This window comes from Varroa jacobsoni, unplaced genomic scaffold, assembly GCF_002532875.2.
Source record: "Varroa jacobsoni isolate VJ856 unplaced genomic scaffold, vjacob_1.0 scaffold_715, whole genome shotgun sequence".
In the NCBI taxonomy this organism is placed as follows: Eukaryota; Metazoa; Arthropoda; class Arachnida; order Mesostigmata; family Varroidae; genus Varroa; species Varroa jacobsoni.
Window position 1 is genome coordinate 12,236 of NW_019213617.1, and position 24,040 is coordinate 36,275.

General features: G+C 38.9%; 2 protein-coding genes across 7 annotated transcripts; one reads left to right on the top strand and one right to left on the bottom strand.

The window, feature by feature from the left end:
* The first annotated feature begins 6,632 nt into the window (after positions 1-6,632).
* Positions 6,633-12,571, top strand: Atg3 (Autophagy-related protein 3). 2 transcript variants are annotated; one of them, XM_022837571.2, is made up of 8 exons: positions 6,633-6,769; positions 7,534-7,664; positions 7,839-7,973; positions 8,159-8,239; positions 8,492-8,584; positions 8,846-9,160; positions 11,015-11,122; positions 11,474-12,571. In XM_022837571.2, exons 2-8 carry the CDS (start codon positions 7,593-7,595, stop codon positions 11,645-11,647), a joined length of 978 nt encoding a protein of 325 aa, XP_022693306.1. In that variant the 5' UTR covers positions 6,633-6,769; positions 7,534-7,592; the 3' UTR covers positions 11,648-12,571. The 2 variants fall into 2 exon arrangements, with proteins under 2 accessions (XP_022693306.1, XP_022693307.1); XM_022837572.2 differs by having other exon boundaries at positions 6,640-6,779.
* A 705-nt stretch (positions 12,572-13,276) lies between these two features.
* LOC111262936 (uncharacterized) lies at positions 13,277-24,002 on the bottom strand. 5 transcript variants are annotated; one of them, XM_022837569.2, is made up of 14 exons: positions 23,803-24,002; positions 22,189-22,406; positions 21,772-22,019; positions 21,322-21,387; positions 20,975-21,206; positions 20,216-20,511; positions 19,128-19,873; positions 18,879-18,985; positions 18,423-18,550; positions 18,217-18,293; positions 15,700-15,816; positions 15,134-15,257; positions 14,728-14,836; positions 13,277-14,376 (listed from the first exon to the last, which is right to left on the bottom strand). In XM_022837569.2, exons 2-14 carry the CDS (start codon positions 22,316-22,318, stop codon positions 14,213-14,215), a joined length of 2,544 nt encoding a protein of 847 aa, XP_022693304.1. In that variant the 5' UTR covers positions 22,319-22,406; positions 23,803-24,002; the 3' UTR covers positions 13,277-14,212. The 5 variants fall into 5 exon arrangements, with proteins under 5 accessions (XP_022693304.1, XP_022693305.1, XP_022693302.1 ...); XM_022837570.2 differs by having other exon boundaries at positions 20,216-20,445; positions 22,189-22,440; XM_022837567.2 differs by having other exon boundaries at positions 22,189-22,440.
* Positions 24,003-24,040: the final 38 nt, after the last annotated feature.

Consider the following 24,040-nt stretch of genomic DNA (forward strand, 5'->3'; position numbering starts at 1 on the left):
TAATTTCAACATCCAATAAACTTAGTGGAGTAAACAAATTTCGCACTCTGCAGGTTGATTTGGCTTAAGGCCGACTTTACCCCTGAAGAGTTTAGTGAATCGGAAGAGCTTCTACAGTTACACAGATCCAACTAAAAAAAGGAATAAAAAAAAAAACGAAAACACCATTCGAAATGTGTTTGCCTTAGCAGTTACTTCGGCCATTTACAATCATCTTCACGGAAAGAGTGTAAATTTTTTTTGTAAAAATCTAGACTAGGTAAACTTTTAACTGAATGTCAAATGTTAAAAATTGCTTTGTTATCCTTGTTTGTGTCATGGTCGATTTGTTACCATCTCATATATGTTGTCGATGGGTTGAGGTCTTGTTTTTGGTCAGATTATTCTCGCTAGCAGGTCTTTGACCCCACTTGTGTTAATTCGTTTTATATCAACAATGACATCGTATGCCAGTGATTGATTACGTTGAACTAATTTATGACCTATATCGTAGTCTATGATTTTGCAGATGCCTTACACGCGCATCACTATTAATCTCTTTGTATAGAGAATGTGCTACTTTTGCGTGTATTACCAAGGTAAATATTTTTCTCTGGACCGAAAATGGAACTCCACTTTAAAGGCCGTGCTTGGTTTCGCCGAAACTATACTATTAACTGAGCTATTTTCGCATTTTATAGTTCACTACAAATCGATCCGAATCTTTATTTAGTGGTACTGCGGGTAAATGGAGGATAAAGGGGTCGCATGCCACTGGATAAATTGGCCCGGACCACCCTTGTCGGGCTCCCTTTCTATCCATCTGAGCTTTGTTCCTAGCGGAAGTTGTTCGATTTTTGCCCGTGTCACATGGGCCCGACCGCCATCTTCTTATCTAATCACCTGCTTCTGATGAGTCTCTAAAACCGTCTCTGATTCATCCATTGATTCCTGCTTAACGTTGCGCCATCCAGCCATCTTTGTATTAGGTATTTAGGCTTAGCAAGACGTGCCTACAGCAAAAAGCCTTTTCATAGCTGCCTTCAATTCAAACTTCGTCATTCGCTCTTTCATTTTTTGTAATGAGGGAAATACAACCAAGAAACGTGCAAATAACTGTAACATTCACATTTTCTGAATAATTTAGACTCGTGCACAAATTGTATGCAGTAGCGTTTCTGAGCTTGAAAAATACATGATACGTAAACTACTGTTGTTGTTGCTGCTGCTTCTGCTGCTAATAACAATGCAACGAATTGATGCTAGATTATCACAATGTTACTGAGTTAATTCCAAATTAAGCCCACTGAAAAACAACTACACCTAAAGGTTTAAGTGGCCAAGAGTTAATCGTGAGGAAACTACAAAAAAAAAACGAGGTACAGAGAACAGCGTGACGCAGAATTGCAGCCTTTCGAGTATGAGTGCCGAACGCACAGCCAAATACTGGTGGATGTATTGGAGAGCGACCCGTTAAGCGCATACGTTGAAGTTTTCGTGACTTCTATATTGCTGATTTCAATTCATAACGAACTTCAACAGTTTAAAGTAGCCTAGCTCATCGGCTAATTTTAACTTTTTTTTAATCGGTTTGGGTGCGATTCTCTAACATTGAGTAACACGAAATTAGACTTTATTTAGTGATTTTTTAGCCTTTATATTTAAGTTTCGACGGGGAATGTTTCGAGCTGGCCTGGCCAAAGCCCTTTTTTTTTGATTATCGGATATGACGCATGCGGTACCTTCACATTGAGCTTATGTATATTCCTGCTTGCGGTCATGATTTCTATTTAAGCTATGCTATTTCGGTGGGGGTCAATGCACAGGAGAGAGGTACGGTGTCGAACGTGATGAACGAAATGGCCAACAGCACATGAAGAATCTTTGGCCCAACTGCTAAATGGCACTAACGAAATTTTTCCGATAAATTCTCTGACCGTAATCACTGTTAGCTCATAATTCATACGTTCCCAACCGAAGTACTCGCTATTTTGAGTTTAGAGACCGCACCAGTAATTTGCGAAAATTATAAAATCAGATATAACGGAATACTGAGCAAGTATTTAAAGATCCTCTGCGAATCATTTTTGTGGTGATATTGAATGCCCTTCAGCTATGGTGCCAGCGGTCGTTGCTTCGAGTTATATTGACACAACAATATTCTGTGTTATCTCATAATTGATAAAGTACTAAATTTATCATAAGATATAGCAAACGAATAGTTTATCAGTCTTTGGTCTCCGAATTCTTCGGTCCGGGCTAATAGCTAGCTACGCATGTAATACTTTTGGTTAGACAATTTAATGATGAACTTAAGGACATCGTCGAATAAAGCTTTTTGCATCTATGAGCGTCGGTAACCCGCTGGTCTATCGAGAAGGATTCGCACACGCGAATTCGCTATTTTTTATGGCGCTAGCAATAAGAACTAGAAAACACATACGTAATATAGAATCAAGGAAAAGTGTTTTGTTATAAACAAGCATAATTGGTTATAAGGTCAAATCAAGAAGTATTCACTGTTCTCTTTCGGTCCCAAAAGTATATAATCGTATGTTAAAGAAAATTGCCAAATATGATCCTTCCAGAAGTTGATAACAAAAATGTATTTTCGACTACTCCTCCACAATTTTATCTAAATCGTTGAAGCAGTCCTGAACATTTGTACAGTGTCCGAATAGTACGTGACCATTACGCGAATCGTTTGAGAATTGTCGAAAATGATCATTTCAATGTAAGTTATGTCCCTCGTCTCAGTAGACCGCTTCACTTCTTTAGAAGGCAACTTACCAATCGAGCAGATATTTGAGCCTGGGCATAGAGTCCAGTTACAACACCATCTTTTATCACCACTACCCGTCATAAATGGGATTTGCTCGGAAAGTTCATGTAATGTAAACAAGAAAAATCAGTTTACCTGTATAGCCCAACATCTTTCCTGGCACTGATCAGTTTGCTTTCACAATAACCGATTTTTGTATAGATTCATCCTGCGAGATAAGACAAAGCATCTCTATGTAAACACAAAAAATACAAAGGTAGGGTAGCAAACCTCGGCCTAAGTTAATCAGAACCCTCATCCGATTATCATGAGCTTAATCATTTGCATGTGGCCGGACCATGATTGTTTGACACATTAGGTAATGTTTGGACAAAGCACTAATAGGATTGGTCAGCAGCTCTACCAGCTGCGTCGCATGAAAAACTCTTTGCCAAAAAAAGGCCTAACTGTCAAAGACCATGTTCTGTGGCAGCATAAAACTACCACTGCACAAATATTGAATACCTTCCAGAAAGAATTCGAAGAAAAGGTTTTTGACGACCTTTCCTCTCCTTCGAATCTAACGTCGATAAATAAGAAACTTTTGGGACTAAGAGGGAGGCCTCAAAATTTGGCTGAGCTTCTTCAAGACCGAACTCGTCAGATCCTCTTTGAAGAGAGTCAGTTATTCGTTCGAAACTAATGTAATCGTTTTCATTAAAAACACGCCTTGTTTTTGGGCAGAAAATAGTGGGTATTTTGTGGTGGTCAACCTAAACGTTTCCGAGTTATTTTTTGTGCGATATCCGCAGCACATCGAAAGTGGTCACTGAACGATCAGAATCTATTGCTCATTCAATGAGAGCTCTGTTGTGTAGTGCGGCTGCGAAGTGATGAGTCATCTCAAGAAAATAAAACAACGTATTGCTGGTGGCAAAAATCACGGCATCATTAATCTGATCAGCGCAAAGAAGAGCTGCCCTAAAGGATGCCATCAAGTCTTTCTGCACTTTGCACTGCCGCATTGGTCTACCAAGACTTACTTCGACTAAGTACTTCTCAAGGAGCCTATAATAATTTTATACTTGTAAAAGTGTATTTTGCAGGTTAATTGTGGCACGAAAGGAGAGATGGAGACCATTTTCGACTAAGAATATTCCACAATATATAAGCCATATATGCTTCCGCCTGTTGGCTTATGAATGATATCTAAGGTTTTATGTACCCAAAATCGTTATTCATTTCACTGTATATAAAACACAAACGCTACCATCTGAAATAGGATCGTAGTCGTACGACTATGCCTTAAATAAGGATCCTATGGTCGTTTCTATTGTGCCGCAAGCTGCGGGTGGTTTATGTCGATCAATCGACAGCCGAAACAAAGGTCGTCGTATCGTTCGTCGTTCTGAGTGGAAAAGTCTGCCGCTGCATCCCATTTGAACTAACGGCACAGATCGTTAGAGTTAGCAGCTGTAATGCGTATTGTATTTAGTGTTTATTCTCCTGCGTACGTTGCATAAAATACGACAAATTTAAGACTTCATCCATTTTGTATACCTTACATTTCATACAGATGAAACTGAGATGTTCTACTCAGTTCGCGAATTAAAGACGTGGTTATTTGTGTGTTCAGAAGCTAAATTAGTCGTTAAATGGGGGTATACAAAATGAATTTTGAATCGGTTCCAATGTTCAATTTTGTGCTGCGGTATCTCCCTGAACAATCACTGGCATATAAAAAAATATAGGTATTTTTCTATTCGAGTCAATCGCGATTAGTTCAGTGTTTATTTTATTAATTTATTATTAGTAATGTTATATTAAACGTATTAGAAGAAAAAACAAAAGAAAAATCGTTCATTATATTATGATGACAGTGGTTCCGACTCTTACCGTTTGAGGCAGCGGGGGCAACTTCATGGGGTTCGGTCATCTGTTCTTAAATTAATTAAACAAGACAATATCATCAAACAAAAATGCCATGAACTCTATGTAACATATGTACAGTGCACTGGCAGGTCTAATGTAGCTCTACATCTATAAAGTACCCTAATAATGTTGTAATATATAGCACTAAGACAATCTATAACACTAGTAATGTCATGCGCGCAGTTGTTTCCGTTTATTACTGAAAATACTGACCAATTGTAAATACAAATAAATAATTAAATTAATAAAAAGTTCTCTCAGGAACAGCTGCAACATGAGGCGCCGGATATGCTGGTCCGTAAATGAGTAATTAGGACAATAGCATGCACATATATATCTACATAGTATTCGACATGTGCACACTAATTACGATTGAAAGATGGAAGAAAACGTTTACTTTACGATGTGTGCAATCATTTGAATCGCTTTATTAATTAATGATTAGCTAAGAATAATGATAATAATAGTAGCCCAAAATTAACATCTCGTGTTTGCCACAAAACAATCTTGATACATATATATATATATATAATATAAACTTTACGTAAGTGACATGTCGATCGACAAGCGAAAAACGTTTCGGAGAACTTACGTACTATGAATGAATCCACTGCCCATTCGATTATAAAAATTGTGACCGAATTCTCGGAACGATTTTCAATCCACGCGTGGCTCTTTGTCAGTGACTAGCTTACCAAATTCTTTTAGTCTTGGCCACCGGTCTTTGCGATGCAACGCTGTCACCGCTTCCAGGTGGTTCGATCAATTTTGTACGTTATTTATAGGATATGAATAAACTGGTCAGTAGGTAGATAGGGGAACCACGACTAAAATACTTATTCAAAAGAGAAATATGGAAAGTGATGTATTTATGGTTATAATATAAGGACGTGTGAATACTCGCAAACGTTACCACCGATAGTGTTTCCAGAACATTATATTGAATAATATTCCGCACTAATTCATCAAAGTGATAGATATATGAAAGAGTTTACTGCAATCATCGTCACGCGACTTAACTTCGAAATGTATTTTCGTTAATTCAACTCATTGAGTACCTAGCGCCCTCCTTTTTTTACCGCAACGAATGCTATACAGCCAACGCCAGCCAACAGCTTCTTTAAATCTTTTGCATTGCTATTATATGCACACACAACTTTTTATCCACTTGTTTCCATGTGATTTTTTTACGGTCGCTTTACCACATCTTTGCATCTCCTTTTTTGTCAGGATGGTGTTAGAAATTTCCATCCATACGAAACGAATAAATTAGGAAAAACAATATAAACCACCATATCCAACATGTTTATGATCGAAAGCCGATCTCGAAGAGATCGAGAGAAGAAAGCAAAGAATGAAATGAATAAAACGGACGTGCTATGCTTGAGAACCTGGACTGTGATTGAATACAAGCGTATTCGATTAATTGGGAAGCGAACGATGTCAGCAAGATAATACTACCAATGAGTTGCGCATTGTTTATGGTCATTTACAAAAATGAGTAGCCAATGTAATGGCAGCATCATACAGTCGTAGGCACTCATTATTTGGAAATATTTTTACGCACATAAATAGTTGAAGTAGCGAATAGTTGGCAGCTAACGAATAAGTTTCCCTAACTGCAAGGCTATTTTTATCCCCTTACCTGCCCTCGCATTTTCATTAAAAGTGCGCAGTGAGCGATGATGTGCGAAACAGAATAGGCGCTATAGGGGAGGTACGGACACAAGATTATTTTAGACTTCTGTTTCACTATGTCATGAAAGACTTCAATCACTAAAGCCGTACTTAATATTAAGCGATCAGTAAATGCATTGTAAATTTCTGGATTAAAATTCATATCCCTTTCTGACACCCGCTAACGGTTCTCGTACGACGTCGCAGGTCAGTTCGATTATATGCTGCACTCTCACCCCAGAACCAACACAGCTTCTCTTTTTCTTAAATGTGTCGATCACTGGCTTCACCAGCTGGCTCTTCGCTTGTATTCTATGATAGATTCTCGCCCTGCCATATTTGCTTAAAGCAAGGTTGTTAAGAATTTTCTTTTGGTTCATTAGGAGGAGCCGGCGTGTGCTTCTCTATTCGCATTTATCAGTGAGTATCGGTTAGTTCGAGTTGATTTATAATCTATGTTCCCTTTTGGTGTAGAGTTTAAGTTATTGTGTTCGAATTCCAACGCCAAAACATCACGTGTAACGTAGTAAAGGTGAACTATCTGGCTGCCTTGTACCTCTATTGCCTATGTATGAATACTATTTTCCTTCGTTTTTCTACCGTTAGTTTACCTACGCCCCCTAGACTTATGTGCGCGTATACGTAGCGGATGTTTGGGCGTCGAAGCGTTGTGAGATTTGTAAGCGTTTAGCTCTCTGATAGTGTGTCTCTGTGTGTGAGATCGCAGCAAAGCAGCGATATTAGTACGACTATCACGGTAACTATTGTTGGGTGGCATTAAATAAGAGAGAGAGAGACCCCTGTCAGCAGCTGGGTAAAGTTCTGGGTACTGCTAATTTCTGTCGTTTTACTCAGCGATCTGTTGGCATGTCACACAAATGGATACCGAACTCTCCGTACCATAATCTTTCATACTTATTATATTCTCTCACCTTACCATGTTGTGTAGTGGGTGGTATAAGCTGAAACACACGCAAAATTGATTTGCTCAATATCGGTGATAATATATAGTTAGGATATGGGATCGGAGAATAGAAAAATCCGCCTAATTTATGGTATCACCTACCACTTACGTTACAGAGGTAGGCAAAATTATAGGCAAAGCCTATAGCCAGTTCTTCAATCACTCTTATATTAGCTACCAAGGATATATTAGATTTAACTATATATCACTTTCTACACAGGAGAAGCAACAATCTGTAATTAACGGCGGCGAGACCGTTTCAGCTTGAAAAAGCTAATCATGCAGAGTATCGTGAACACAATAAAAGGTCGAGCAATTGACCTAGCTGCGCAAATCACACCAATCCTACGAGTAAGCACTATTAAGTAATGATATAGCTATCGGCATTGCATTGTCATTGATAATAAATTGCTCAACTTGTCTAGAGACGCCATTTTTCCTAAGTTTAATGTCGAAGACCGATTATAATCGATATTTAATGGACTAGTGGATTCTCACACGATTTCACACAACACCTGTGACTAGGAGTCGAAGTTCCGCGAGAGTGGAATGCTTACGCCGGAGGAATTTGTATTAGCCGGTGACCATCTTGTTGCTACCTGTCCCACATGGGCATGGGCTAAAGGCGATCCTTCATGTACGAAGTCATATTTACCTGAGGTGAGACATCAGTAACACTTTTTTATCACTATATTTTTATCTGATTGCTGGCATTGTTTTTTTTTCAAAATTGATGCCAGAGTACAGGTTTATTTCTCAAGTACTCCTGGACTCCTCTTGAAAACGTTGAACAACCCCAGCTAGCTATAAGCTGAATACTTCTACAATTTTCATATATTTTTCAGGATAAACAATTTCTCGTCACCAAAAACGTTCCATGTTCGAAACGCTGCAGAGATATGGAATATAACAATGAAAGCGAAAAGGTGATACCACACACTGGGCACAAATAACGCAAATAATACCACCATTATTGTGATGGTTAGACGGCTGAAGCCTTTCTTTCTTCTTTCTTTTTGTTTATAACGCCTATATAGAACCTAGCCAGTTTCAAAAATTCGCGCGCTTTCAATACACGTTTCAGTATCTTTACTACTACAGAGAGTTTTTACAACGTTTTAGATTGATAATTGGATAGAATCACTTATTTTTTGTTTTACGTTATTATGCTGAGGTAGATAATTGAAGGCGAGGGTCTCGACGAAGGCTGGGTGGATACACACTATTACGCTGCACAAAATGCTCCCACAGTTAACGACAGTGCATCCAAGGTACAGTGCAATTAGTACTTTAGTTGTTATCAAGCGATAAAGACGAGTGTTTGACAAGGCGTGTCATCGTATGCGACTGACCTTATAGTAATAATAAAAAGACATCCTGATATGAGCCTGCATGTAGAAGTCGTAACCTTATAGATGATACTTCTCTTACGGTACGCAGATATACAAAGGATCACTCAATTCGAAATATTTAATATGCCGATGACTTATCTTCGGCTTTGTGAACTACCTTCGAACTACCTACTTATTCAGGGGACTGATGACACATATAAAAACAACTTCGATGCAAAAGCGGCCAATTTTGAGAACGATGAAGATAATGAAGATGATGAACTGGAAGGGGTCGATATGGATGACTTTCTGGAAAAACTCGACGAAGATTTGGAAACAGCGCACTCGATGGTGAAAAAGGCAGCTCTTGTTGATCCTACCGTCGCTTCGGCCGATGACGGCTCAGTAGCTGGGGATGGCGAGGAGGAGATCCTCGCTACAAGAACCTACGACTTGAACATAACCTACGACAACTACTACCGAACGCCCCGGCTTTGGCTGACCGGCTACGACGAGGTAAGAGCCAACTCCCTGCTTAATCATTACCTAAATCGGTGTATGATATGAATATGTATTGGCTTATATATATTTATACATATGTTACTGAACATTCAAATAAGGCTGCCTTGAGGTTCCACATACTGTCGACTTTAATCAAAGATATCTCTGCGCCTAAACGAATATCTGCATGTGAGTTTTTCACATGAAAGCTGCCTCATTCTATTTTTTTCATGATAATACATGTGGCGGCACTGTATCAAGAGAAGCATCTTTAAACTATTGTGGACTGGGATGTATAGTGCAATGGCCGTTGATCACAACGGGTGCTAACATTTGAGCCACACGCACAATTTATTTCAGTTTTCCGTTCATGGAGAGATATATATGATTTGAGCAAGTATCGATACTCTAATTTTTTTAATGACAACAACATTGTTGTAACCACAGATTTACTTTAAAGCAAAAGAATCATCTCCACGCTTATGTAGTAATGGGATTGCTAAAAGGCCACACGAAAGAGTAGCGGACTATAAAAGAAAAGCGATTGCAACGAAAAATGAGTGGGTCCCAAATAAAGAAAACTGGCACACACAAATCGAGGACGATGCACAGCGTAGCGAGAGGACAGGACCATTCTAACCGAGCTACAAAAAAAACAAACGGTTTGTAATGGTTTCCTAATTATGTCGGTAGGTGGCTCAGGATTACTGCATCCTCAGTGACTGTACGACGTCGTACCCTAATAAGTGATTTTAGGTGTCGTAAACTAGCCAAAAAAATCGGCTAAACTTTGCACAGAAGTATGCGTGTTTCAAGTGGACTAAGTAATTCTGAAGTTCAATTTATTGGAAAAGGGTCTGTTGTTTTGAAATTGAATAACTTTGTTGGGTCTAACTAAGTCGTGTACAGGCGATTCGGCGAAATATTCTACGGTGCTGTGTAATCCAGCACGTCAAACATCCGGATGTAATAACGGTGTAGGCCGTAACTTCCATCCGGGATGCAAAAGCCCCGCATTTTTTTTGGGAAAAACGCCAATATTTTAAGGCAATTTAAAGAGAATGCTGCCTAAGGTAAAGAAGTGGTTCCGGGATGGAAACTGTGGAACCACCATAATCTAAGAATTTATCCATAACCTGAAAGTTCATCTGACGTGTGGCAGTATGTCAGAGGACGAATTTCTCAAGACTTAGAAGAAGAAGAACTCTAGACTACAAAGTTGGATCTAGGACATTAGTGCAACGGAGAAGTGTATTTTTAGTGCCTTTCCTTTAAGAGAATTTTAAACAAACTCATTTAGTAATAATATTGTCACATAACAAAACGTTTTTGTATTGTTTTAGTTAAGTTCTAGTCTTTTTCAACTATCTAGAGCAAAACGAAGACATTTTATGATAAAATATGAAAAGGATTTCGTGGATAAGTAAATACCAACGCGACTTCTAATACGGTTGTATTAATCACAATGTTTTCATACCATAGCCTAATGTAGACAAGCAAGAAGTCTAAGCCTCGTTTAATGTCATTTTAGTTAGTTTTTCTGACGTCTGCATAAACAAAAAAAGTCTGAATATTTACCGGCATAGAAGTGTATTGTTTAAGTAATGTGTGCTATAGCTTCTGGGACTTGATGAGTATCTCATAGTTTGTTATTCCTGATGTAATAACAGACCAATAGACCGTTTAACTTACTATTGCGGTCTATAGATCTGGTTCGACGTTTGCAGCCAGTTGTGTGCTAAGTACAGTATGCTTTCAATTATAAATCCATCAAAATATATTCAGTGATAGAAAAAGTGCACCAGCAAGCATTGTCAATATTATACACGGTGTAGCTCCTGTCAATGATAAACCATTTTAAAATTGCAGAAAATGAAGCCATTGACGACGGAGCAAATCTATGAAGACATCAGTCAAGACTTTGTAAAGAAGACGGTAACAGTCGAGAACCATCCACATATTGAAGGCGTTCCACAGGTAAAAACAAGAGCTTGAAATAGCATTCCAGATCCCTCGCTTAATTACTTGGCTTGCTCCATTGCTATTTGTGTGGTCAACCTTATTATCCATCGACCGTTGTACTAAATTATTCCTCTCATTTTTGAAAATACTTCGAAGGTTGTATAATGTTGAACGCACACACCTCGCAACCTTTTCTGAAATAACTAGAAGATACCAGAGCCAAAAGCTGTGAGGCACTCACGCCGAGGATCGGCTAGCCAAAATGCAAATTTCGAATAGCTAATTTTAGAGGGGCCACCTCGCTGGATGCGACATGAACCTTTTTTTGCGAAAGTACTGTTTCTTATCGTTACTTATTCATTTCAGGCATCCGTGCATCCTTGCCGCCATGCACAAGCAATGAAAAACCTAATCCAGACCGTCGAAGAAGGCGGAGGCTCACTTGAGGTCCACATGTATCTCATTGTCTTCTTGAAGTTTGTTCAAGCAGTAATTCCTACGATTGAGTATGACTATACCGCCAACTTCAACATGAGTTAGATAGTCCGGCCCTTCTGTGCTCTAGATCGAAGAAACTAGGAGAAGTCAGCTAAATCTCATATTTATAACGGCAAACCATCCGATCTACAAAAGACATTAAACTAAAGTTGTCCGATCGAATTCACACCCCTCTTCCCGGATAGCGGGACAAAGCATCACGCCATACATTTAACATGGTTTATTTGTTCACCGCAGTTACAGGCGCAATCGCGATCACAATTAAATAATACCGGTTGTTATGTCATTATAAGTTGAACGTCGAATACGAAAACACTTGTATATCCCCCAGGCACGGAATATACAAAAAATACGAAGGATCGCAGCCACGAAGTTGATAAATTTCGCCGATGAAAATAAGCTGAAGCTCACGAAATGACTGTTATTCACATCTATTTTCACATTTATGTAATAAAACGAACTTATGTAAGTTCGTAAATAGTTGGATTGAACGAACAGGTTATGTTATTCACGTACGCTACCATAATTATTAGGGGTGATTCACGTCTTTGGCTCGAATGGTAGCTTACTCGCAATGAGATTGTCGATATATAAGTTTATTGGAATGAAACAACACGTACTACTTAGTGTCATTACCGCCAGTAAATTGATGACACCTAATATGTGTATATGTATATCTATTCTCGTTTATGCTGTATGATATCAGCCGGCCGCGACAGGTGCATTTTTGAGCTGTTAAACTCTAGGAAGAATATTAATTGAAAACAAAAATACTGTGACTTGGCCCCAACTTCAACAGTTTAGCTAGTGAAATCACCGCCGATACGGCATCTTCATAGCCACAGTTTCTTATTTTCGCTTACGGCTGTAATTTAGAAGAGCTATTTATCGTGTTATGTGTTAGAATAGAAGATGCGTTATGTGATGTATATCGGCCTGGAAATAAATAGATGTTTGTTAAAATTTTCTCTTGTCTAATCGATCATAATGGTTAACTCTCAGCTTACTTAAGTTTAACTGTATAACCCCGATTAATTCTCATCAAGCAAAATCTTAACGTTGTTTATTTTAAATGGTGCTGAAGTCGCTTTGTTAAAAGTAAAAGATAGAAGACGTAATATTGGTTTGGGCTGCACTTCGAATACCATTAGAGTAAATGCTTTATGTAAATGTGGGAGAGATATTTACAAAATATGTCAGTATTCATTATGAGTTAATTTATTATAACAATGAGTGAGTTTAAAGGAGATGATACTCATTTTCGAACCTTTCCGGATTCTTTCTCCAACTCCAATCGGGAGCGCTATTGCCACAGACCTATTATTCCGGTCAGTAGTTTTATATCATTACACTCACAAAATGCTTACGGCACGGTTTGATTCTCCGTTAGAGAATGAAACTGGAAGCTTTTGTTTCTTTCCAAGAAAACCTATTTGCTGGTTATGTCTAAAGCCCTTGTTTGGACCAGCATTCAGTTGATAAGAAATGACAAGGAAACAATAATATCGATATTTATGATTCCGTCGGTGACAAGAAAATACACATCGTATGAATATACGATGTGCATATATATATATATATATATATTAGTGTTCTAAAGCTAAGAGCTTTGATCTTGGCGGGCTAATAATATGGTAATGGTTTGACGGCAAAAAAATAGCACTCCTTCGATTCTCGTTCAGAGTAAGAACATAATTTATTCACAATAAAACGTCGTTGCGCGCTACACCTATTATATTTATATTAGGTCCATTCACTCTAGGTATGTACAGGCTATCATACAATCAAACATTCACAGAAATCAAACTTTCACAGAAGTATCCGAAAAATATTATTAAGATAAGTAATTGACGATAACAACTGAAACCAACATATTAATACCTTTAAACCGAAATTGATTGACTTAATTTCTCAGAAATTGACTACGACCTCAAACAGATCGATGTCAAGAATAATATCTTTGAGTACGCCTTGATATAGAAGTTGAAAACATTATAATTTTCACATTTACAATGTGACTTTCAATGACAGTGAACCCGAATCATCGATAAAATAACTAGTGCAGGAAGAATTAAAGTCATATTTGTACTTGATAAAACAGGTCTTACAACTCATTATTTCAGTTCGAACTGGGTTGTGTGCGAGAAAAAGAAGGTGAGTTATTTACGTCCCATGAGGCTGATGCCTGAGTTTTCATACTTCTAATGTACCGCATTTTCGTGTCCGCTGTTGTACACGCCATCTTTCACGAGGCCTAGCGCAAAATCCTGCTTTATAATTTTGCTTCACATGCTAGTTCATTGCAGAACGATATCCTGATTGCAGCGATAGAATTACAAGTTTCAGATACGCGCAGTCAACTTGAACAAAATCAATTTTAGTAAAATGACAAGTAGGTACTGACTCCCTACGTTGCAACCGCGATAAATTAATGTATCAATAGACTGAATTAAAATATTCACACGATTAGGCAAATTCGCGTTAGCGATGGTCAATTTTCGGTAGTTTCAGGGTCTGGAGGAACAGACACAACTAGATAGCTATTTCAGAACAACGGATTAACTTTTACTGATATTTTTGTGCGTCATCCAAACAGAGGAAACGCGGCTATACATTATTTCGTTTAAGGCGCGCTGTTAGTTCCTGTAGTTGGGCTCGATAAGCGGTCCTTGCCTCTTCGAGATCCAGTCGAAGTTCGTCATTCTTTTCAACTAGTTCGCCGTACATCTGCAGTAGCGCCTCGTACTTCTCGGGTAGGTCGGCCAACTCAACTATAAATAACAGCGGCGTTACAAAGGAGTTTTGATGTTAGCCGATGTCTCTGCTGGCGGGTCAAAAAAAGTGGTTTTTGTCTGTCCATTGCTTCCTTTTCCGTTGGTTACTTTAAAGTGCTTAAGTGAGAAGGCCGTCTAAATCTTATTTTATGGGCTAGAATATTGTTTTAATGATAAGCATTTTTGTCTTCACCTTGTTACTACACTAACGGAGTAGCCCGAAAAGCAAAGCTTGTGGTTTGCCATCTGGTCTATCAATAAAAGGGAGAAAGTGCTACGGTACATTCAAACATCTTATATTTATTTAAAAAAAAAGAAGCTTGTGTTTTTGACATTGATTATACTGACCCTCGGCTTGTTTGTACTTCTCCAGCTCCATAGTCATTTCGGTCATTTGATTGGAGAGGGTATCTCGTGACCGTTTTAACTGGTTAACCTCTACACGGAGTTGCTGCATCTGGAATGAATCGGTGGGACGGTTTAGCAGTGATGTCACACATGGTAAATGCAATAATAATAACGCATTCGGAACGGGAGTAGCTATTAAGTACAGATATTATACTGTGCCTAGTTCCTAACCAATTCGTTTAGAAGATTTTAGCACTCGCAGATCGATGGGAAATATAAGAATAAGTGATAAAACATTTATGTATTGGTTTGTTAGCAAAGTTCAAGGGCACTTACTTAGATAAAATAAGCACAAAAGTAAATCAAAAACAGAATTGTTGTATAGCTGTGTAGTTGCAAAACATACCTGTCCGTCTTTAAGTTTAAGCTGGGAAGACATGTTGTCAATTACACTTGGGGAGTTCAAATTGGCAGTAAACGTGGCATAATTGTCATTTTTCTCAAATTCAACAGACGACGCCAATGATGACCTGTTCAAGTAAAAATAGCAGTACAGTAAATCGAGACGCGCAGACGATATAAAGCACTAGAAAGAAAAACGCAGTAACGTGAATTGGCAATCGGGCTCAGATAAGGATGATGCGCTCAAAATACCCTGCAAACCCAGGTTAGTTTTCAACGTTTTGAATTGAACGAAGTGAACCCCATATATTTAGTTATAGTGGTTAGCATCGGCTCAATATATTTTGTTCAACAGCGTAATTTAAAGCTTGGCTGACGTACTAAAACACGCTGAAAGGTGTCAGATTTGATTTCAAACGTGTCTCGTACCGTGAAGAGGTAAAGAAATTGCTCAGAAGCACTGGGTTCATGCACTTAGGTTAATAAGCATTAACCTAAGGAAATCCAATAGTTTCTGGAAGAGGACAAAATCGTAACATCATACCGACCAGACGAGCAGGTCATACAAACCTATTTGATGCAGTCGGTGAGACAGGCCGTGGTTCATGTCCTTCTAAACGGCTTTTTTGTCGCTCAAATTCAACACTTCGCTCCAATGTGAGGATCTTTTGCTGTAATGATGTTTCTCTGAAATGCACCAACGAAGGAAAGATATCATTACACATTTTATTGGGATGGACAAACGATAACATTGTTAATCCTGTACACTGGATTGTTGTAAATAAGTAGAAGAAAAACAGTATTATAGCGCAGGTCTCACACTCACAAATTACCGAAGTATGAGGACATACAAAAGAGATATTCCTTTGTGCAACCGTGACAGAACTGTTGTTGGAAAAGTACTGAATAGCACTTCATTTACCACAGATTAACTAATACCTATACTCATAGCAACTACTAGTACATATTTGTAAGATTTCCTTGTACTATGCTAGCAGAATCTATTTTTTTCCGGCGTGAACCTCGGTGTGTGCCGGCTACTTCAATGGACATTTTCCTTGATTTCCCGCATTTGAGTAGGATGGACCGAAGTGCAGTCGATTTACCAGCACTGGTATTCGCGAAAGCGTTTTATTAGCTTCAACTATATAAGGCCATATTTTGTGGGTATGCGTATGTATGAATCACGTGCATACACGTTCTGCAGCATGGCGTAGTGTGCTAACAGCTGTTGTTTTCTTTTACGCTATCTGGTCAATGAACTTACTAATGCATGTTTTGTAATAAAATATTCGAAAATAATTTCCGCGAATCTATGATCAACATCCGTGCCCGATAATCGTCTATACAAACTGAATGTCCTCAACCTGATAGTACTCTCAGAGAGCACGGTGGATCCAAATGCCATCTGCCCGTAATTGTGAAGCTTCTTGTACAAACATTTAACTTACTTAAAACCGTAGATGCTTGATTTCAAGGGATATCGGCAGTGTTTTTCTAATGGAATTCTCATCTCGATATCTTTCCGAATCCACTGGAAGCCAACATCAAGGAGCAGCATTGCTCTGACAAGCTCGGCTGTTTTATCACAACTTAAACCTGGTTGTTTACAGATAACTGTAAATCGGTGGAACAAGAGTATCTGACCTCAAGAGCGTTGGTTTCCGGCACTTAATTCAATGCATACTTGCGATCCAAAATTACATAATGAATACACGAAAACCTAACCAAGGCGTCTTATAGCGGAGACCACATAAATGGCTACGGTCGACTCCCACAGGTATTTATTCCTTATATTGTTCCCCTCTCATCTAGTGCTTCTGCATTATGTTAGCGAAAACCAACTCTGTTTCACATCAATCTGTTGTCTGCGCTTCTATATGCAACGCTATGAGTTCCTAATGTTTCCACGCCCATTGCTCAAAGCCTTCCACTTGCTCTATACTCCTGAAGGATGTACGATCTAGTCTAGGCTCAGAGGAGAAATCCTTGTACACCATGTTTATGGATTTTGGAGTCGCATTTGACACAGCACCAAAGGCTGAGATCTTCTTTAAAGTCAGTCCGGTGAGTATTCTGGTTTCCTATAATGCTAATGGGTAAACGTCACGACAACCGGTTTCTGGAGGATAGTAGCACGCAACCTGAGCTCTTTTTAATCAAACCTCTGGGATAGCTCTGGAGACAGCCTTAGTCGCTGATGTACTACTTGATGAATGGCATCAAGAACCGGTATACTCAAGTGCGTTCTCCTTTATGAGCGTGACTTTGTAATGTTTAACAACACTGGCTCTCAGCTTGAGCAACCCATGATTACTTTTTGCTCCTATATGAAGCGTATAGAACTCGAGACAGTATAGACGTTGGAAAAGCGAACACTATATAATTCTAATATTGTAGTCGATTTGCAACACCGGATATTTTGCGATTTGATAGAAGAAGGATACAACAATATGGTACGTTTTCATTCGCGCCTCAATCCCTCGAGGACCCGACCCTCAATCAGCATGTCGGTCGACGAAAATATCTTCAGCAAGGCAACGACGACAAATACACTACTAGTAGCCATAATCATTGACAAAGCATTTAAGCTCTGACTAACAATTACACTAGCTTTTTTTGCTTTCAAGATGGTCCGGCAGCATTGCCCATTTGCTAATTTTACAACAAATCAACTTCTACGGTTTGATCGCGTTAATCCCGCGTTACGTAAGCTCCTTCTTAACCAGTATATAGATACGAACTCAGTTTACCAGTTGCCACAAACTATGCAAGCTCTTCCTAACGAACCTGCAAAATAAGTTTCATTGACTAAAAATAGCGGTATAGAAGCAGTTCCTGCATAAATATGAGAAGAGAAGCACACAAATTGAGTTCGTCTTCTTTTTTGAAGCGGTGAAATAACAGATGATTCTAGCTAGAAATTTAATAGAGTAAACCGCCATGTCATAGTTCAGTGTGCTGTAACCATTTATGCTTTATAGTCGATTACTATGAATCGGTCGACGCTTTTTTCTATACGCATAAAGCAACGAGTAGGCACAAGCATTGTCACTGACCAGCTGTAATCCCGATTGTCTAACTTACCTTGATCTCAGCAACTCAATGGACTGATTCATTTTCGTGATCGCATCTTCACGTTCCACCAGTTGGCCTTTAAGCACCTGTAATAGTCATCGGAAACAAAATGCATTCTCCTGTGAGACCTGTTAAGCCGTAGTTGTTGCACGTAATTATAGATATCCTAAGTACAACTGTTAGCTTTTTGAATCTGCAAATGTATCATTGTTTACCTCAATGTATTCCAGTGTAGCAGTGTCCACAGTTTTGACAGATAACTGGGCACCCTTAGCTTCCTGAAGATTCTTCTCCAGCTCAGCCATACGCTCAGACAACACGTGACATTCAAATTCTGCTACCTCTATAAACCAAAAAGAAATTAGAGAGCTCAAGATTAGTTTTTATACAATAAGTTTATACAAACCACATGCTTTTCAGATAGCCATGTTAGCGAATAACAAAGACGCTTAAATTATAACCAGTAGTATATGAAAATGTGGTTATTTATAGTAATTAACTTGCTATTACTTTTTGGCTACCTGAAATTTAGTTTCGCTCTCTGCTAACTGTTTAAACTTCATGTTTCGAACATTAAGCCAAGTTACGTAAAACCTAAGTAACACTCATTAAGAACCTAAACAGGATAATAATAAATAAATAATAAATCTAATAACTATAAAGAAACTTACGTTTATCTTTGGTCATTACTTTAAGTCTGTCCTCGAGGTCCGATGTTTTTTGTCGCAGAGTTTCAACGACTCGCTGCAGGTTGACGATTTCATTTTCAAAGCTTTTCCTGTGAAACCATAATGTGGTCAAGGTAGTTGTTCAAGCACACATTCAATAATAATAATAATACGTGTACAACTGCGATACATAACATTACAAAAATTTCTTCAAGCTATGAATGTGTACGTTTTATAGAAACGCGGACTTGCCTTTCGTTATCGCATACAGTTTTCATTTTGTCTAGCTCTCGTACATATGGAGCAGTTGCAAGAGCCAAACTCTCCGTTAGTTCCTGGTTTCTCTCTTGTAGAGCGAGAACTTCTTGTCTTAGTCCACGACCGTGCTGCTCATTTTGACTTATCGTTACTTCGGCTTTCTTTAACTGTAGTTCGAGCTGGGCAACTTTCTGTCGTAAACTGTCTATTTCTTCACTGTGGCGAGCCTTCAATTCCGCCATACCTGAACGCAACTGATCCTGTGCAGACATCTCCACAGATGCTGTCATCACTTTAGACTCCATGAGGACTTTAGCATTTCGCTCTTCCAGCTCTCGACATCTTGATTTCGCCACGTCCAATTGCATCTTCAGATCTGCCGCAGTAATTTTGGCTGCCTTAAGTTCCCGAATTTGTTCGATGTGTAGTTTCTCTTGGACATCCTTTTGAGACAGTGATCGACGTAAACGCTCCAACTGGACGTTAAGTTCGTCAATGTTTTTCGTGTGTTTCCTTACCAACTCGTCTTGTTCCCTTTCCTTTGCTCTTAATCTCTTGAGTGAATTGGCCTTTTCAAGAACCTCACGGGCTAATTTGTCGCCCTCGGCCAATAATTGCTGTACTTGTTCGGATGAATTACGACAAGCCTCAAGATTGCGAGCTTCTAGTTGGGCCACACGCTCACGTAGTTTTTCGTTGTCCTCTGTTAAGCGAGCATTGTCACCAGATAGAGCCATCACCTAAGGCGAGAGTTCTTCCTGTATGAGCTAGATATCGCATACTATATACCTACAAAGTTACATTAACTAATTACGGCATATGATTAAGCGCGCCAAACAACTATCAATGCAGTGCCCTTTGACAAACAAAACCGGAAATCTATCATCATTTTAGAGTTTAACAGAGCTCCGTGAATATTCAATATAACTTTTTGGAGCGATCCGTGGTGCCTACAGACCGCTCAAGGACATGTAAACTTTTGAAAAAGCATCTTGTGCTTTACACAAATATACGTATAAGACTTGTATAGGTAAAAGAGGCAATATTTCAGGGGCGATTAGACCCATATAGGGTATACATACCTTTTGCTCCCGTGCGTGCAATAGCGTCTCCAATGCAGCAGTTGCATTTGCAGCGGCCCCGACCCCTATTTCGCCTGACAGCTCTCGAAGGGCATCTGTTAGTGCATCATCCCACAGTGCGCTCTGATCATGATGCAATGCTTCACTTGGCGTCGAATTGATTGCGGAGATAATTTCTATGTCCGAAGATGCGGCGGTCTCCCCGTCACCCGAATTTCCCCCGGATCCACCTGAAGAATCGGAAGGGCACACTGGCGATGCTGACTTCGGACTCGTTGGAGCAACAACGCCGACGACTAGAGTTATTAATAGGCAGTCATTAAATAGAGATAGATTAGCGAAGCCAAAAAAACTACGTATTGTTAGTTCTACACGTTGTTGTCGACCCTTTGAATAGTTCAAAGACTCAAACTACTGGGAAAAAAGTACACTATTCTTACCACACAAATCTATGCCCTACATAATAATTTCTACTACGATATTGTAAAATAAAAGTATAAAAACGTGTTATTTCATTTCCGGAATTACGTCGTTATACATCACACAAACATTTTCACTATTTTATTATAAAATAAAAGTACCAGAACATGTCACTTCATTTCCGGAATGACATCGTCATACACCAGGGCTATCAAGCGATATGTAATCGAAATTTAGGGTTTTTTTCAAGTAATATCAATAATAGTATTCAACGATATCATCGTAAAAAATATTACATGTTTTCACATTGTGAATTATGAAGAATAATTGAACACGAACATGTTTCATCTTTGGCCTCTTCAAGCATGCTGAAGTCAAGATCCGAGCCTTGTTGGACAGTCGTTTCTACTGACTCGCTACTTGTACCCATAGTAGCTGAAGCTGCGATAGCGGTAGGAGAGGCATCTTCTTCTCCTGTTTGACAATCTTCGCCCTTAGATGATGTTTCTCCCAAAAGCGCCGAAGATTCGCTCAGTCTATCGGTATTGTCCGTCGCCTTCTGTGATCGCACCTAAAAGAGTGGAAATGTATTCAAAGGACGCAATTAACGGTTGCACGTAAACACAACGACCCGGAATAAACGAGATGAACACAGTTTCACCAATGGTACAACACAATCGTTTTACCTGGACGATTACAGGACCAATAACAGAATCAGGGGTTGCTTTTATCTGGGAAGTGACGGGATTTGCCTGAAATGTAAAGAGTGTGAATTTTATTTAACAACTGACACATTTTTCATACATGGGAGTATAGAGTATTGTAGACTAGAAGTTCAGCCGTAGGAATAAGTGTACAATTCAATGGTTAGAGAAATTTAGATATTTGCTTTCGTAAAATGTCAGATATTTCACGAGTGCGAAACACGATCTAAAGCTGTATTGTTTTCACCCATTAAAATGGCTAAAACAACCTAGAGTGTAAATTATCGAAATTAACATTACTGCACCGACTTGCTATGCATAGGTGGCCCGGTGCGCTTTCTACTTTCCTCCTGCTATACTCTTAGAAATAATAAAATCACGATTCGGATTATCAAGTTAGCATTAAACTTTGACTACATTTGTCGTACATACCTCAACAACAGGTTTGTTAGGTTCCTGTCTGATTTGATTCGTAACAACGATCTCGTCACTGTTAAGGCCACTGTTGTTTACCTTGTCTTCTGTTAAAAGTCCACTTGAAGAATCACCTTGTTTCAAATGTCCCTCGCCTGCTTTGGCCATGACCGAGTTGAGCACAGTCGCATTTCCTTTCTGAGCCTCTTTTTTCATTTTTGGCTTGCGGATAGCCCAGCCGGATCCAAAAGGATCTAATCCAGATACTATGTGAATACAGTTAGCTTAGAATGATTCCACATCCCCAATAATACCAATAAAATATTACTGTCAAGTAATAATCAAAAACACTAAATGCGAAGAAAGGTTTAATCAAGCAAGTCTTATTTTTACTTATTTTATTTACGCGAATTTGGTTCATAAATGATGACAAACCTTCAGAGTCATCAGAGTCGCTCTCCTCATCGGCAACAGCCTCTAAAGCTTTGTCGATCTGTTTTTGGGCTTGTGAAAGCGCCGATTTAGCGAGCGAGGCAAACGATTTCGTGTCGAACCAACTGGACATTTTCAACGTAGCTCTTTACTGTCGACTGTTTTCCTTTAAAACGATAACGTCGTCTGACTTCCTCCAAGGTAGAAGAAAACGAAGTTCACTGCACAAAACGGTAAAGTTAGGATACAGTAACCCTGTAATATAAATCAACCGACGTGGAAAAGGTTTCAGCGCTGTGCAAAAGAAAATTACAAAACTACGGAAGCAATGAAACCTCCTATACAAATAACAGACCCTCAACGAACCTATAGCTTCTTGTTTTACTGTATTTTGAGCTTTGAGCTTAACTTTTATTGTAGACAGCTTTCTTATTTGCCTATTCGCTGATAAGGTTTAAACATGACTCAATCTTCATATCGATTCTGCTTGTGCTTGTATAATTAGTTATTATATATATATATATATATATATAAACTATCGTAAATGTACCATAGATACCACAATTCAAGGAGACGGAAGTCAAAGGCCAATTAAATGCTATTAAAAAATAATAAACCACAACTGGGCTTCTTTTGCATCTATCATTTGATACCCATTGCGCAGTTAAAGCAGCGTTAAATTTTCGGACATGCCGCATTTTGCAAAATAAGCTCAGATTGTAGTTATTTATACATATATTATGCAAGACACACTTAGAAGTCAGCGATTCCTTGTAAGCAAGCTAGTTACAAAAGCGCCTTATATTTAGGTATTTGTGTATAATAGCTTGTTAAAAAACAAATTTAAGACAATACATAAATTAGCGCCCTCAAGTTTCGCTTATAAGAGAAACTTCTCAATTCAAGCTCGTTTGCTCAATCGGCCTTTGTCGAAGCGATAGACCGGGGGTGTAGCACATGTCACCTTACATTAATTAATTATTATTAAGTTAAAATAAAACTAAGCGAACATCTGTGACAGTAGTCTGGCATACCTCTTTTTCCTTATTAGACAACATCTAGCTACTTCAAATAGTCGCACTCAAAAGTGCTCCTTAACCTATGCAACGAAATAACATCAGTTTTTATAGGAATGCCAATTGCCGTCGGTCTGTGCAACCTTGGCCACGACAGAACGTCAGGCTTTCGCGCATGAAGAGCAACTGTTCAATTCATGCCCCAACCCAGACGTTAGATCTTACTGTTTTGTCCGAAACACTTCGCAGTCAAGCATAACAATTTTCAAATACAACAATCATACGTCGTCATTTAAGTCAACCTGGAATTTTATATGACATGACCCAATCCATAAAGGTAGTACTATATGTCCACTTGTCTATATTCGTCATATATGATCGTATATTGAACAGTTTCCAGAATGATCTATTATGAACTAAAGCACTACGTGGGCGATGCATGGGCGTTTTGTGCGAACATAATGTGCGATAATAATGCTAGATCCCGCAATTGCAGCTGCATATATGAGTTAGACTTTAGTACATTATATCAATTCGTTCCCTGAATTGCCTACGTCATTATTCAACATGTCTCAGGGTGGATCTAGCCTTACTAACCTACCAGAATAAAAGCCGACTTCCGTTGATCCGATTTGCTTGCGGTTAGGCTGATTCCTTTCGCAGTCACTCCCTAGAGTTTAAACTTCGAGAGCGACGCACCATTTCAAGTTCCTGTTTCCGTGCAAATTAATCCGGTGACATTCCCTCTCTGCACTATTCCTTCACACATGCATTTACTATTACCGCTCTGGTAATCGTACAAACGTCACAGTCAGCTGAAGGCCTTATTCAAAATAAAC

Coding starts and splice junctions, on each gene's coding strand:
- Atg3 (XM_022837571.2), top strand. CDS start 7,593: ATGCAGAGTATCGTGAACACAATAAAAGGTCGAGCAATTGACCTAGCT. Junction 7,665..7,838: donor AAATCACACCAATCCTACGA/GTAAGCACTATT, acceptor ACCTGTGACTAG/GAGTCGAAGTTCCGCGAGAG. Junction 11,123..11,473: donor ATATTGAAGGCGTTCCACAG/GTAAAAACAAGA, acceptor TATTCATTTCAG/GCATCCGTGCATCCTTGCCG.
- LOC111262936 (XM_022837569.2), bottom strand. CDS start 22,318: ATGTCCAGTTGGTTCGACACGAAATCGTTTGCCTCGCTCGCTAAATCG. Junction 15,817..18,216: donor ATTGAGTTGCTGAGATCAAG/GTAAGTTAGACA, acceptor GGTGCATTTCAG/AGAAACATCATTACAGCAAA. Junction 14,837..15,133: donor TTAAACTTAAAGACGGACAG/GTATGTTTTGCA, acceptor GATTCATTCCAG/ATGCAGCAACTCCGTGTAGA.